General features: G+C 43.7%; 1 protein-coding gene across 5 annotated transcripts in view; it reads left to right on the top strand.

The window, feature by feature from the left end:
• PDZD2 (PDZ domain containing 2) overlaps positions 1 to 16,134 on the top strand; it is a 396,035-nt gene that overhangs the window by 297,233 nt on the left and 82,668 nt on the right. For 4 of the 5 annotated variants that reach the window (XM_072958814.1, XM_031676863.2, XM_015235444.3 and 1 more), the window contains 2 exons: positions 4,963 to 5,464; positions 14,140 to 14,282. In XM_072958814.1, the coding sequence (XP_072814915.1) occupies positions 4,963 to 5,464; positions 14,140 to 14,282 (645 nt within the window). Of the gene's footprint in view, positions 1 to 4,962; positions 5,465 to 14,139; positions 14,283 to 16,134 lie in introns of those variants that run through there. The other variant, XM_031676877.2, reaches the window with a different exon arrangement.

Here is a 16,134-nt window from a genome sequence, read left to right as displayed (position 1 = left end):
TTGGAGATTGCTCTTCCAAGGGCTTTGGCAGAACAGTCTAGAATATCAAAATTGTACAGCTGCCTCAAGTCATCTTTGATGGAATCAGGGCATGAGTGAATAATGCATGTCTTTGGCTATCCAGTGCCTCCCCTGTCTTAGCACCTCTCTTATCTCCTGCCTCCATGTCCTTCTTGTTCTTCAAACTCCAGGCAGCTTTATCCCTTTAGCTCTTCAAAGCATCCGTTGGCACCTGCCAACCCCTTTGCTGGCTCCCACCCCTGCAGAGCCCAGACTCCAGAATTATGACACAGCATCAAGAAACAGAGGAGGTATTCAAACATTCTTTTGGATAAAGCACTTTTTGAGGGAAAGGAGGAGGAAGAAATCTAGGTAAGAAAGATGCTTGGAAAGACCAACCACAACACGTTCCAAGGGGAAAGTTCTAGACTAGAGCTCAGAACCTCATTTCTGGATATACTGGTCTTCCCTTTATCTTAAGGCCAGCCTGGGATGGTCAAAATCAAATAAATTTGAATTAAATGAATAATTTTACATGCCAGAGGACAGTTTCAAATTTTTGCAAGAAACCAAAATATAATCATGCAGTAGAGAAGCTTCTAAAGGCTGATTTTACCTGTCAATGAGGAGGAGACCTGGGTTTCATTTCTTGTTTCTCTGATGTTGACCTTTTTTTGGACATAGATTTGTTTTTTAATTTTTTAATGCCCTTTGCTTTATTTTATTTTAATTTTTTAGGGGGGAGGTTATTAGGTTTTTATTTGTTTTTTTTTAATGGAAGTACTGGGGATCAAACCCAGAACCTTATACATGCTAGGCACGCCCTCTACCACTGAGCTATACCCTCCCCTCTCTAATGTTGACTTCGAAGTTTAAAGATTCTAATGGTGTGTAAGAATCCTACTGAATGGAAAAAGGGATTTGGAAATATGAATTAGCCAGGCAGGTGCGGGAAAAGTTAGGTAAGTCATTTAGATGGAGATGGAGAGAGAATGTGGCAGCATTACATTTAAGGTGATTTGAAGAATTGTAAGAATTCTTCTGTAGATACTTTTTAATTATTTGTAGTTGGGTTTAAATTTTAATAGGTGTAAGGATAATCCTAAATAAACTGTCTGCATGGTCCTTTACCAAACCTTTTTTGAAAAAAAGCTTTTTTGAATCATTAATGGTCTTCCGTATTTTAATAAAGTATTTGAAAGCTTAAAAAAAATTACGTGGTGCCGAAAAGTCTCTTTTGTACCAACTTGCTAGAGTGCCCGTAATTCATTCATTACACTTTGTCTTCAGGATGACCTTAGAAAATGCATTGTCCAGGAAGGAATAAAGTAACCTGTCATACAGTTCCCTGAAAATGTCAGGGTCTGGTTTATTGCTGGGAAGCCAGGAAAGGACAGGGAGATGGTGCCAAACTAAGAATAAACTCCCCTTGCTTTATAATTTTGTTAAGTGTGGATCCTGCAGAAGGAATAAAATACTGTCAGTCATGGAACTTTCCAAGGCTCTTGGAGCTTCCACGAGAGTAGAGATGGGAAAGATTTTCAAGATCTTGTACTGTGAATCAATGGACCAGCCTTTTTGGTACTGAAAAGAAGGTCTCTGGGGACAATCCATCAAGTTGTTCAGAGTTTTAATACAAAAGGTAAACTCCCAAAAGCAATTTTAAAGAAGTCGCCTCTTCAGACGAAATCTTTTTCAGGCTGATGGTAAATGCCCCGGAGGCCTAGGACAACTTGGACATAAAAGGACTTTCTACCTTTGCTATCTTTCCAGGTTTATGTTTTATTCTTGGCACTGGGATGGCTTGCTCCTCCTGTCCCTAGAACTCTTCCCGGGAAATGAGCAGTCACAACTAGAATATGAAAGCAACTCAGAGATGGTCCATTTTGACCCCTTCACTTTGCAGATGAGGACACTGAAGCACAGGGATGATAATAATTTAAGGAGCAGAATTGCACAGAGGATGTAGTATGGGTTGGGAAGTGGACAGACCTGGGTTTACCAGTTGGCAGGTATGTGAACTTGGGCAAGTTAGTTAATATTTCTGAGCCTCAGCTGCTGCTTCTGTAAAGAGAGTTCTTAAGGAGCATCCACCCAAAGAATAAACTCAAAACTTGGCCAGCTATTATGTTTTAAAAATTGAGACATAATTCACCTAACAGAAACCTCATCATTTTAAAGTGTACAGTTTAGTGGCTACATTCACCATGTTGTGAAACCATCACCACTATCTAATTCTAGAACTTTTCCGTCACCTCCCTCCCTGCAAAACCTGTACCTTTTAGTAGTCAGTCTTAATTATCCTCTACCCCACTGGCAACAGCTAATCCACTTTCTGTCTCAATGGATCTGCCTCACCTGGATGTGTCCTATAATAGAATGATGTGTGGCCTTTGGGGTCTAGCGTCTATCACTTAGCATAATGTTTTTGAGCTTCACCAGTGTTGTAGCATAAACTTCATTCCTTTTTATTGCTGAATAGTATCCCATTATATGGATATACCATGTTTTGTCTATCTGTTCATCAGTCATGGAAATTTGCTATAATTATCATTGTTTTACATGGTGGGGCCAAAGATACAATGAGAACTTAGGTGTCTAACTCTTAGCCTTGCCCTGTTTTTACAACCCCATACTGTTTTGTATAACATCTGAGCATATGTATTCAATTAATAGTAGTGGTTTGCTCAAAGAAAACCCTTACAATCTGGCTAATTACTCTTATGGCTAATTACTTCAAAAGATTTTTATCCAATATGGGAAAAGACTACATAATACAACAACAAGAAATCTAAAGATAGAAAAATGGTGCTGAGAACCAAGTTTAATTTTCATTTTCTGGAGTCCAGTGGTCAAGTCTTCATGCCTCTTCATCTTACTGTGTTTCACAGAGCAACCTGAGGGCTGTATCTTTTATCTGTCTGGTTTTTATGTATATGTTTATTACCATAGTTTATAGCCCAGGAGCAAAGAAAGTTTTTCCTAGCTTTGGTCAATGTTTAGTGATTCATCTCTCTTGTTCACTTTACTCCAAGGCAGAAGTACAGAATTCTCTTCTCTGGGACGGTTCCTGTCACTGCATTTACCTGCCCACTAGATAACGCTCTTGGCCCAGAATTTAGTACATTTCAAATACAGTTGGTCACCTCTCCTTACAACCTGGTCCCCTTCTCGCATACTGACTGCCCCAGCTCTCAAGTCTGCTCTTCAGCCCTGGAGGGGGAGAGGCAGTTTAGTGTACTTGAAAAAGTTCTCTGTTTTTCACATATTGAAGATGTAGGTAACATAGCCCCAGGCCTTCTCTCTGTAAGCACTTGAAGGCTGGAAGCAGGTCTGATTCGTTAAGGATTTGGTTGTTGACATTCTTTGCTTGGGAACCGGTGATGTGCAGAATGCGGCAGGATGCCAGGGGCAAAGGCGTTTCCCGGGGTTCATCTGGGGCTTGTGCTGCCTTATCTTGGGTGGCAAGAGTGGAGGGTCTAGCCCAGCCTGGCTTGCTGACTTTCTGCAAGTGTTTTCTTTGCTAAAGCTTTAATGATCTGATCCTGGACACTACTAATTACTCATCTCATTTAATATTCTATTGCTATTCTTTAAAAATCTGGAGGAGTCGTGTGTCAGGCTTCACATGTGTGACCTCATTTATATGATTTCCTGTTTCTAAGCCTTTGGCAGCCCTCATATACATGTGAAAGCGAGTGAGCCTGGCCCTTGTCGTCTTCAAGTTAAACATCCCTCCTTCCTCCCTCTGTTCCTGGTGGCCAGCTTAGCAGCTGTCTCCTACATCTGTGTGTTTTCCACTTTGTCAGTGTTCCTCTTAATGTGATGCCCAGACTGGAAATGACACTTCACATGTGCTATTGTTACCAACCAGGGTTCTTGGTCTCCTTAATCAATAGAAATTGATAAGAGGCCAGATGAGAAATTCAGGCAAGGCTTTCCTGGGACTCGTGCTGCAGCAGAGGGAGTGAAAATAAGTAGCAGGTTCCCCTCCCTGCTTTTCTTTTTGGAGGGGGAGGGGTGAGCCAGTCCCTTAAATGGGGTGGGGCTGGAGTGGGTGGCTTAGGTGGTCTGCCCACCCCCTTGGTGGTGCTGTGTGCAGGGATCATGTGCGGTACCCTGCTTTTGCTCTGGACACCTCAGAAGTGATAATTAGATTTTTGGTCTTTTTGTATCTTATTGTTGGTAACTGGCTCCAACTGCGCAGGCACAGGGTTATTTTAGTCCTTGATAGTTTCTTTGTATTTTGTTGCTCGAGGAGACACCTTTGTCCAGGGGCAAGCATTGCAGCCCAGAGTCCCAGGTCCCAGCCTGTCTCACTATGAACAGCCAAACTAGAAATACTACCAAGAAATGAACCTGAGCCTCATTCAGTGCCACGCATACTTGTCAATGCTCCTTTATCAACTGCATCTTAATACTGGCCAACCCCTCTATCCCCCACCTCAGGATCTTTTTTTTTCACTTTAACTGCTGGGAGGCAGATTCTTCTTGTACAGTTGATCTGTTGATCCTGAGAGCAGAACTTTACATTTACCCCAACCTATTCTTCCGGTTTACCCTGGGGACTTGCAGTGTTACTACATCAGAACGCTGTGAATGGGAGGCTAGCATAATTCTGATGCAACACACTGTGGAGGGAGTGGAGAATAATTTTTTTAATGATATGTTAGGATTTGCTCTGTTAATAGAAAAATCCTTCTCTGACTACCTATCGTCGGGTAGTTTCGTTAGTAATTTCCAGTTCATGGTGGCTTTTTGTGTTGGGGGTTATTTTTAGCGTCAACAATTAAATAGATTAAAAATTGAGTGTTGAGTCTCTTTAAGATGCTTGGTGCCTTGATCACTTGGCCAGGCTTTTAATCACGTGGGTCCTGGCCGGGCCATCAGGTGCATCCACTTGCTGCATCATTCCAGAAGATGCTTTGAGGGTTTTAACCGGCACCTCTCTGTCCCTTACAGTTACCTGGCTGAACAGTGCTGGAATGGCGGCTTTATCTACCTGATCATGCTGCGTCGCTTCAAGCACAAAGTCCATTCTCCTTATAACGGCAACAGTAGCAACAGCTCTGAACCAGGAGAGACGCCTACCTTGGAGCTGAGTGACCAAACTGTGAAAAAGGGAAAGAGAGCAAGAAAGTTTGGGGTCATTGCCAGGCCTGCTACTCACAAAGCCGCTGAAGAGTCCAAGAGCAGCACTGGCTGTGAACTGGACAATGACCCCGTCTCCGAACTGGACAATGGCCTAGACCCTGAACTTGGAAACGGTCATGCTTTTGAGCTAGAAAATGGCCCAGATTCGCTCAAGGAGGTGGCTGGATCCCATCTAGACAGGTCGGAATTGGACAGAGGGACAGAGCCTAGAATTTCGAAGACAGATGCTCCTCTGCCCACAAGCAATGACAAACGGCACTTCTCAAAATCTGGGAAGACGGACTTCCAGTCCAGCGACTGCCTGGCACGGGTAAGGTTTGGTTTGACTGTAGAACCTGAATTTTAAAAGAAATTTTGTTTGAAGTTGCGTTTAAGATTTGAAAATACATCTAAGATGACCTTGCATGTAGAAGCCAACAGATTTATTAAGATAAATGATCAGAGGACATAACAATAACAACAAAAAAATCCAAGTCATTTTATCCCATTTAAATAAAGAGCTAGCTGAGTGATCCTAAGTGGAAAATTCAAGCCTTCTGTGGTATAATTGGAGTCATATGAGGCCCAGATAAAGTGCTTGAACTGCAATGTTATTTATCACTGCTGTCACCAGTGGAATTGCCACTGAAGGCCAAGAATTCCTGGTGGCTGCTGATAGCGTAAATATCCATGCCTCAGTGTGACACAGGATGTCCAACCTGCAGGGAAGCATCTGCTTTTATTTTTAACACTTCAAAACCAGGGACGTTTTCATGGGATTGTGTTATTATATTGCTGAATTCCGGTGAAGTTTGGAAGCTTCCCAGCAATCTCTGATACTATGATATCCAGCTGTGATGGTCAGGGCTAGTCTTACCTAAAGCAGATGTGGTCTATTCTGAATGGTAATAGATACACCTCAGGCCTCAGATTGTCTCCCCCATTGTAAGCCACACTCTCTCGTAAAGTTACATTTCTTTAGCGTCAGTGTGCTCCCTCCAGAAATCCTCTTGGCCAGATATTCCTCTGGGTTCCTAACAAAACAGTAACTTCCTAGATGGTTCCTTATTGATTTCTGCTCTGACTCAGGAGATGCCCTTTAAGGATGAAAGAGAAAGTTGGAAAGGTGGAAAATGGGCACAAAAGTATCAAGTTCAGCTTTGCAGCCGGGGAAATGGTGCCCCACAAGTGAATATAATTTCTGGAAAGGCTATTTCATGCATATTTCTGCAACTATAGCCAATCTGTATAATGGGTTGAGAAGAATCAAAATAACTCTCCTCTCAAGGGACCATGTTCCTTCATTTGAGGAGCTGGGTGATCTTCATAAAGCCTTACACAAAGAAGGTATATTTGTAGATGGAATGTACAAAGAAGTAAGGAGAAATAATTAATGTTTCTAACAATGATTTTCTACCAATTTATGCCCCCCCAAAGAAGGATTAAGGGCAATAAAAAGATTATAATGTACACATCTCCCCAAAATTAAGGGCAATAAAAATATTATATGTTCCTTATCAATGAATACCATATCTTGGTATGGTTTTTTTCTTCTAATGCTTAGACTGTGAATACACAGAAAGCCTAAGGTGAAAACAGCAAGTTGGAGAGTATTGGTTCACTTAATCATTTTGAGTGTTTAAGGTACCGAAGGTTGAAGGCCGAATCTCATATTCAGTCCAAAGAAGAGGCTTTCATCTGGCCTAGGACACAGTGGAAATAATTTGGAATTCCCACTGTTTAAAAAAAATTGTTTTTGAATTTAAAAAAAAATCCACACCATCCTCTGCTCATCCTAATTAAAGACAATAACATAAAACGGAATTTCTGGATTAGACTATCTTACGACTGCATATACTAGAGTTCCTTTGCCTGGTTTTTGCACTCAAGGTCAAATGTCCAAGAAGATACAAATGAAAGGGTAAGAAAAAACAAAAACAAAAAAAACTTTGACCTATTGCCTTGGGACTTTTTTTCTTAAGCCACATGCCTATAGAAAGGAGAGACTTACTATCTGGAATTTGCATTCTTCATAACTATTCTAAATCTGTAGACTGATTATTAAGCCTTGGTTGTACTTTCGGTCTTGGAAAGGCAAAATGGGCAGCACACCATCTCAGGCATGAGTATTTCAGTACTTTTTTCAACCCCAGAATTATCTTCACTAGGCACATTTACCCAGGATTGATAGAGCTGGCAAGAAACAGATCTTCATAGCTTTCCTCTGCATCCTGGTGGTACCCAAACTGAGACCCAGAGACCCTCAAGGAAGGTCTCTTAGCTTCTTGGGCTGGGTGGATTTATATTTAACTCCAGGATGAGCCCCAGGTCATGCTAAGATGGAATTTCCAGAAAAACAAAAAATTAGCTATTTACCTCTTAAGCTTTGGGGGAAAAATTCCATTCCATTCGAATGACAGGAGATTAGACATGTCAGGGTTGTTCCGTTTCTGCTTTACTAATGATTTAATATATCTACAAAGACTTAATAAATCACAGACAAGGCTTATAGTCATTCAGACCATTTTTATTTGTCAGGTACTTCTTTTTCATAGACCTAATTGTTACATGAAAACAAATTCTCAGGGTGAAGGTATAGCTCAGTGGGAGAGCACATGCTTAGCATGCAGGAGGTCCTGGGTTCAGTCCCCAGTGCCTCTGTTAAAAATAGATCAATAAATAAACAAACCTAATTACATCCCCCCTCCAAAATCCTCAGACTTTGCTTTTATTTTCTATTCTCCCTTAATGGACCTAGCGGAAACACATTTCCTTTTAACAAGTATCTCCTTTAAAAAAATTGCTTTATCTATAACATATTAACACATAATGATACATATGCAACCAGGTTAATTTTTTAAAATGTGAAAGTTGGGCCCATCTTCTAAACCAAAGTATCTCCTAGCACATAGATAAGCAGTTTTAGAAATGAGTTCAGAGTTCCTTACTCCCTGTCTAGTAAGGATCATTACCCCTCCAACGTGACATACACATAATGTATGTTCTTATAATGCTGCATGGTAAAAATAAACACGCTGAACTTAGTCACATAACAATGAAAAAAGAATTCTACCATCTGCCAGTCAGGAGAGTTTATCCACAACTGACGCAGTGTCTATGGGTCCATTTGTGGTCTTACCCTAGGTTCCTCAAATCCACCCTGCGCAGTGGCAGACCCCTTCTCTAGGCCTTGTCTGTAAGTGGCTCAGCAGAGACTGCAGGACAGCTGCCCTGGGTCTGAATCTTCAGCGAAGTGTGAGACACAGAAGGGGAGTCACACTGAGTTCATCTCCTGGGTGGTCCTTGATGTTTGCATCAAGCAGAGGCAACAGGAGGGTGGTCCTCTTCTAAAAAGCCCTGTGGCCACTGGGTGAACTTTTATCCTTTATGTGGTACTGTCTCCTAAGTTTGTGTCTGCCTTTGCCTCTCTCCTGAGCCCTTAAGAGCATTCTGCCAACTGCCTGCAGGATGTCTCCGTCTTAGATATTTCACATAATGCCTAAAACTTGGTGCGCTGCTTCCCAGCACCACCACGCCCGCTCCGGTGTTCCAGGTCTCACCATCCACAGAGCTGCCCAAGCCAGAAACCTGAGATTCAACCAGTGACCACTCACCCTGGTTTGTGCAGGACTTTCCCTGGTTTTGCACTGACAATCCCATACTCTGGGAAAGGCCTTTCACCCAGGCACATGGGGACAGTTGGCATCTGGAGTCAGCTGGAACACTGCCCTCTCCCTTGCCCCACATCCAGTCAATCACCAAATCCTGTCACCGCCTGCTCTCTTTAGGATCACTGCCCGTTCCACTTCTCCGTGTCCCTCCTACAGCTTTAGGTCAGGGCCAGGCTGCTTTCCTTTCTCACCTCTGTAGTTACAACAATCTCGCACCCATCTCGCTGCTCCCTCTCTTATCCCATCATCCATTGTCCCCACTGCATCCAGGGCTTTTCTAAAGAGTACATCTTACCGTGCATGCATGTGCGCACACGGACACACACATGCGTGCTGCAGCTTACACCCTTTTGGCGGATCCACTTTGCCCTTGGGGTAACACCTGAGTACCTTGTCTTGACATAGCATGTGAGGCCCTTCAGTGGATTCTTGCTTAACTTTCTGCCTCTGTTTCTCACTGCTTTCTTCCTCCCTGATATGGGCTGAATTCGTTTTTTTCAAAAGGCTATGCTCATTCTTGCCTCTGAGCCTTTGCTCTCTCTGTTCCAGCTCAGTGCCTTGCACGTGCAGGCGCTCTGGAGATATTTATTACTGAAGGCACCCAAGACCACCAGGCCTGAGAGACAGAGCACCAAGTTCCAGCCCTGGTTCTTCCACCCCCAGTTTGGTAGCCTTTTTGGGGTGGGGGGCATGTCCTTTCTCTGAGCTTCAGTTTTCTCACCTACAGGCTGAGCCTTTTGGTCTGATGACTAAGGGATTTCAACTCTGACATTATGATCACATGTTTCTTCATTTCCAATGGCTCATTCGAAGTAGGAAGGATAAACAGTCTCAGAATAGGTCTGCAACTGGAGCCAGAAAACTTACTGCAGTGAAATGCTAGTGGGATGATGTGTCTTCTCACATTTGGGGCAAAGATGCTGTTGTAAATTTTTATTTTGGGTTCCAGCAGAAGATGAGGTCATTTAAAAGCAACCGAGGCAGCTCCTTTAATTCACTACCCCTGTTTTGGTAAATTAATCCTGTGTGTGCCTTCGTGAAGTGATACGAGTGTGAGCTCACACAGTGATTGGCAGTTTACGGGAAAGGGTAGCGCTCCGACAACATTAACACAGACATCCGAAGTATCCAATTTTGCATGGTTTGGCTTTTTCTCAACCGGCTGACAAATTCTCATTGCCCTTTAAGCCAATATAAAAGGAAGCAAAGGTCCAAGCCATCTGTCTAGACAGGGTCTGTTTCAGAACTCAATCATCTCTACAACTGGATCAGTGTTCACACACTGAACGTTGGCAAACACGCAGGTCTCCCATCTGGGCGAACTTCTCAACGTCAGTCTCAATAACTTTTGAGGAGCCATAAGATTAGTGGATAAACATTGTATATCTGTTAATTCAAGGGCATGTATGCAGTATTATATGCTGGGCACTGTTCTAGCTGCTGGAGAACCCACTGGTAAATGAGAGACAAGGCTCCTGTCCTGGGGTATTTATCACGTACCAGGGCCACGAGCAACAAATAAGCAAATAAACAAATCAGAATGTTAGACGCTGACCACAAGTACAATAAATGAAATAAAACAGAGGAAAGTGAAAGATGGTGGGGCAGTGACGTTGTGGGGGGGAGGCTAATTGATATTGGGTGCCAGCAAAGATCTCATTAAAGAGGCCATGTTTTAGCTGAAGACTGAGTGTCAGGAAAGGGCAGCCCTGCAGAATCTGGGTGCAGAATGTTTTCATGTGAGGAGCCAGCACTGCAGCTGCCGTGAGGCAGGAATGTAGCCTATCCCAGGAGCAGAGAGACTGCGGCACAATGAGGGATGGAGAGGGTACTAGGAGGTGATGTGGGAGATGTGGACGGGGCGAGGTTACAAACGTTCGTGTAAACCATTGCAGAGTGTGGACCTCATTCTCAGTCTAGTACGGAGCTGTTGCAAGGTTTAAGCTGAGTACATCATGAAGTATTTTTTTTAAAGGGCACCCTAGATGTGTAATGGGGCATAGAGTTTGTGAAAGGTAAAGAATAAAAAGGGAGCCCAGAGTGGAGGCTATTGTGATAACCCAAGTGGAAGATGCCAGAGGCTCTGACAAGGGTGGTGGCAGAAAAGAGGAGCAGAAGTGGATGAATGTGGATCTATTTTGCAATTAGACCCTACAGACCCGGCTCATGGTTTAGGTGTAGAAAATAGAAGGATGAATCAAAGATCATTCATGGGCTTTTGGTTTGCAGATCCTCTTAAGCCTGAGTAGATGATATTGCTGTTCCCACTGAGACGGGAAAGCCAGGAACGGGAGAGGAGAGTCCTGTCTCGGCCCAACTGGTGTGTGTTGTAGATACACGAGTAGAATTGTGAAGAGGTAGTTGGAAATACACTCAATATTATTGTACTTAAATTAGCCTGTTGGTTTTTGGCCAATGCCAGCTTTAGCTTAATAAACTTTAGACACTGATTTTATTTTTAACTGAATGCAGCTTTCAGCTCTAGGTGGCTAGATCTAAGGCTGACAGTTGTACAATTAAGGCTGATAACATCTGCCTCTTCCTGTTTCTGCCTCCCTTTGTGTTCCTCAGAATTCCTTCATGAGATGGTCAGGAAATTCCAGGGTGAGGAAATGTGCATTGATTTCTTTGAACTCTCCCCATATATTTCCTACTTACTGTCTGTTATTGGGGGAGGGGATCATACTATTGGATAAAAGTGGAAAAGATCTGTTTCTGGATGAGTGTAGTTGGGGGCTCCATGACACGTTGGTCATTTCTGCAGTCTGGAGCCATTTTTATTAGTTTTGTGTTTTGCTTTGCTTTTGAGTAAGTTAAGTTAACTAAGTTGCTTTTAACTAAGTTGTGTGCGTCTTGGGTGGAGGCAGGGGTGTAGAGCAGGCGTGTGGCTGCTCTTGATGAAAACTGTCTTTAACTCCTCTGTCAGGATGAACATTTAGGCCCTTATTCTTTCCCCGTGATCATAGTTTTTGCATGTTTCTTGTCACACATCCTATTTCTCAAAAGCATTTAAAAATTAAAAAGGACTGTATCTAGTATTGTCACACCCTCTGAACCATGTTAACATATTCTGTTTAGCAAGAGGAGGGCAGGACAGGAGAAAATGATGGCATAACTAGTGAGAGGGGTGGATAGGTTGTTACTAATTTGGAATAAAACCAAATGGGTTTTCTTATTTCTGGGCTCTAATAGTGGTCCCTGTTGCTCTTGGGAAAGAGTCCCAGAGCTTTTCTCTCCTGGGGGAGGGAGGAACACTGTCACACATCTTCAAGACCCCGGGAGCCACGGCACAACTTCCAAGGAGAAAACAAGTCAAGCCACCATTCTGCCCTTACCTGCAGTGTGAGGCCCAGGGAGGCAGCCACAGGGCTGGCCACGTGCCAGTGAGCATGCCAGGACAACAGCTGATCACATCCCTGCATTTGTTCCCTTTGGGGGTCTCCGCCAGCCAGAAGGTCTCACGTCCTGGAAGTGTGCTGTCTCGGCAGTAGCACTGATTCTCAAGGATGGCTTCTTGGAAGTAGTGGAGCTGGGACTGACTTTGAAGGCCAGGGAGGCTGTTTCTGAGTGAGAGAGGAAGGTGTTCCAGGGGTCAGAGGCAACAAACCAAAACCCATGGAGTCCAAAGTGAGACGACTGGATGATGTAGGGAGCACTGACAAGTTCATGAACTACAGCAGTGAGCCAGTGGCCTCTGAAGTTACATTTGGCCAGACGGGCTTCGTGGGTCTGTGGTCGGAGGACGAAGGAGACAGCTGGCCCCGCTGCAGGTTGCTGGAGCCGTGGAGCCCCAGCAAGCAGCGCTGGACCAGAAAACGTGGAGGACCCAACAGGTCTCTGTCTGGCAGTGATTTCCCTAGACATTCCTGTTGCTGCACATCAGTGACAGTTCAACATCTGTTTTTTTTTTTTTTTTTACTATTGCATAAAGTTTCATTTTAGTTTCTGACAGTATGCATTTCAGCTTTTCTAAATGCTTCACATTTTTTTCTCCTTTGCAAGCAGCTTGAATGGGCAGGTTGCCTATTTCTGGGGAGATGATGGCTTTGTCTGTATTGGACCTTAACAGTTCCATGAGACCTTCATGATGGATAAAGAAGGCAGATGGCTTTTGTTTTATATGTTGAGGATCGCATTGTGACCCCTACCCGTATACCTAGAGCTAGAAAGAACTCTGGAATGAGCCTAAAGTCAGACTCCCCGATAAATCCCATTGAAAGCTTTTGCTTTCATTTTTCAGAACAGCTCAGTATCTGAGGGAACTCAGACGTTTTCAGTGGGCATATGTTTACGTCCTTGGAGTGAAACACAGAGTCAAATGGAGAAGGAACCAAAGCAGAAAAGTGGCAGTCCAGAGGAATTAGAGACCTTGATTCGTTTTTTTAAAGGATAGATTTTTATAGTTAGTGAAGCATTTTTTAATGTATTTAAAGAGCATTCTGACCAATGTGTGAAGTTAATAACAAATTCATCAATTAATTTCCTATTGTGGCTTCTCCTACCAAAGGTCTCATTCATACGTTTTAAGGAGATTTGAGATTCAGTTCATTATGATGTTTTTAACGTATCTAATATGCCTGTGTAAGTAATAGATGGCTACTTATCAACATGCATTATGTATCTGCTACATGTCTGAAGCACTGCTGCCTGTTTCCATAAATATTTAATCCTAATAACAAACTTGGAAGTATTAATAATCATCCCCAGTTTAAAGGCAAGGAAACTGAGGGTTTATTAGACATTAGATGATTTCCATAAGTTCGGAGCTGGGCTCAAACTAGTTGAAGTCTCCTGGCGCCAAGACCTACCTTTGTCTTCCTTTCATCTTCCTGTATTAATTAGCAGCTGTCGTAAATAAAAGGAACCCAGACACAGCCGGTGTTTACACACATAGTGGTGTCTGGGTTTCAGGCAGAAGCAGCATCACTTAGCAGGACCTCGGTCAGGGGATTCGCGGATCACTCTTGCTGTGCTGTCCAGCGTCATGGCCACTAGCCACAGGTGGCTAATTACATTTAGCTAAAATAAAATGAAATGAAAAATTCAGCATCTCAGTTGCCACCAGCTGCATTTGAGGCATTAAATAGCCCCCTGTGGCTGGTGGCTCAGAGTGGACGGAACACAGATAACACTTCCATCATCATACAAAGTGTTACTGGGTAGCACTGCCCGCTCGAGACTTTGGTCCAGCCCATGGCATTTTCCCATCTGTGGTCACCTGCGCTATCTGTTGACAAGTGATGAGTGCCGGGCCTGACCTGCCAGCTCCGCTCTCCTGTGACAGTAGCATGTGTGTGTCCATATTCTTCACGGTGTGCTCACTTTTTCTTCCAAGGAGGAAGTTGGCCGGATATGGAAGATGGAGCTGCTTAAAGAATCGGATGGGCTGGGAATTCAGGTTAGTGGAGGCCGAGGATCAAAGCGCTCACCTCACGCTATCGTTGTCACTCAAGTGAAGGAAGGAGGTGCCGCTCACAGGTGACTAGTAACTCTCCCCCTTTCTCTGCCTCCTTGTCCTCTCCCTGCCCTTCCCTCGGGTGCTGGGACTCTTCCGTCTGGTCACAGCACTGGTACTTACAGTTCATAACGAAGATGCTGGGCACAGGAGGAAACCAGGCACGAGCGGTTCTAATTAAGCAGCTCTGAGCACAGGCAGCGGCCAGCTGCTGGGGACGCTGTAGGTTCTGCCAACCACGGAGGAGAGACTGGATTTCTTTCTAGTCCAGCTTGAGTTTCAAGAGAATGTTACTTATCCTGCCTTTGGAGGTGCTGGTGTCACGTGGTTACTTGTCAAGGCCGTGCCATGCAACAGACCACCCCATTCTGGACATCTAGCTGTCTTGCCTCCCATAGGCTGTGGCTGGTGACTTGGGAAAGTGATGGGATTTAAATAGACTGTGTCTGGATTTGTAGGTCAGTCGAGATTTTTTTCTTTAAACAGAGGTACTGGAGATTGAACCCAGGACCTCGAGCTTGCTAAACACATGCTCCACCACTGAGCTATAGCCCCCACCCCCAACCCCGGTCTGTTGAGATTTGATGCACACTTATATGTGTGTGTCTCTGTCATGCAGATGGGGGGGGGATAAATGAGAATTTTTCTTCTCGTAACCTAAAAACAATTCACACTCCAAAACTTCTTTTATAACCTGAACAGTTGTCTGAAGCAGGAAAGGGGACGGTGCTTAGACAGAGCATGTACAAAGAAGAGGTCCATGTTGAGTTAGAGGGATGTACTTGTCTCAAAATGTAAGGCACTTCCTTGCCATGTAGCTAATTGCTTCTATATACATGGGGCATCTCCTATTTGTGAAGCATAGTAGGGTGTGTATATATGTTGGATGCCCACATCTATATAGTAGGCATTTAAAGGTAGGGTTTCACTGATGAGGGAGGTGAATCTAGTCTGGAATTAGTGTTCAATCCAGGTACCCTGATATTAAGAGGAAAATGGCAAACCATAGTGGTATTGGTCTGCCCAAGTCCAAGAGGGCACAGGGGACATGGAAAAATATGTCTCATGAGGCTTAGTTGAAGGAGCTTGCAGTATTTAGTCTGAAGAATAGACCACTGAGAGGACCAGGGCACAGACTGTCAATGTTTCACGCTCATCTGTCCCATAGCTAGAGATAACGGGCAAGTGCAGTTAACCTTATCTCTGCTGGAGTGATCTAAGTGGCAGTAATTACTGAAGGATTAAGGCCTTAGATAGTTCATGTCCAGAAGAGCATCATCACGCTTCCCAGATGTTGTATGTTTTAGGGAACTTTCATCAGACAGCCATTTTCCCATGAATCCTGGGTCTAGGTTCTAGTCCGTCTTTGGAAAGTTGGCAATTAGGAAATTCCTGTGCCCAGAGATGAGCTTACATAGAACTGTTCATGTCTGTTTTCCATGTGAGCTATTTCTAATGGGTCTCACCATTTTTGTACACCCTTACCCTGGATTTGTCTGTCTGTGTGTGTGTGTGTGTGTATCTTGGTGTATAATTTACATGTGGGGAATTCTAGTTAATAACTGGAGATGAGAAAGAGGGAAATTAAAAATGAATGGGGACAGAGATGTCTTCGTGGTGGTGTGGATAAGTAAACCCAGGGACACTGGCCATGATGTTCTGTTTTCCTGAAGCCTTCTCCATCCACACTTTTCCTTGAAATTCCAATTTGTTTGTTCTCTTATTTTTTATTTTCTTATTCCCCTTTTCTTTCCATTCCATGCAACTTCTGGGGTTCTTATCATTTCTCTTCTTTAGGTACTTTTGAAGGACAGAAAGCAGAGGCTGTCGGAAGCCTCTGGTGCCTCCTGTATTCTGTTAAAGGCTGAATTCATA

The sequence above is a fragment of the Vicugna pacos genome, chromosome 3, assembly GCF_048564905.1.
Source record: "Vicugna pacos chromosome 3, VicPac4, whole genome shotgun sequence".
Taxonomy (NCBI): Eukaryota; Metazoa; Chordata; class Mammalia; order Artiodactyla; family Camelidae; genus Vicugna; species Vicugna pacos.
This window is presented reverse-complemented; position numbering and strand designations above follow the sequence as displayed.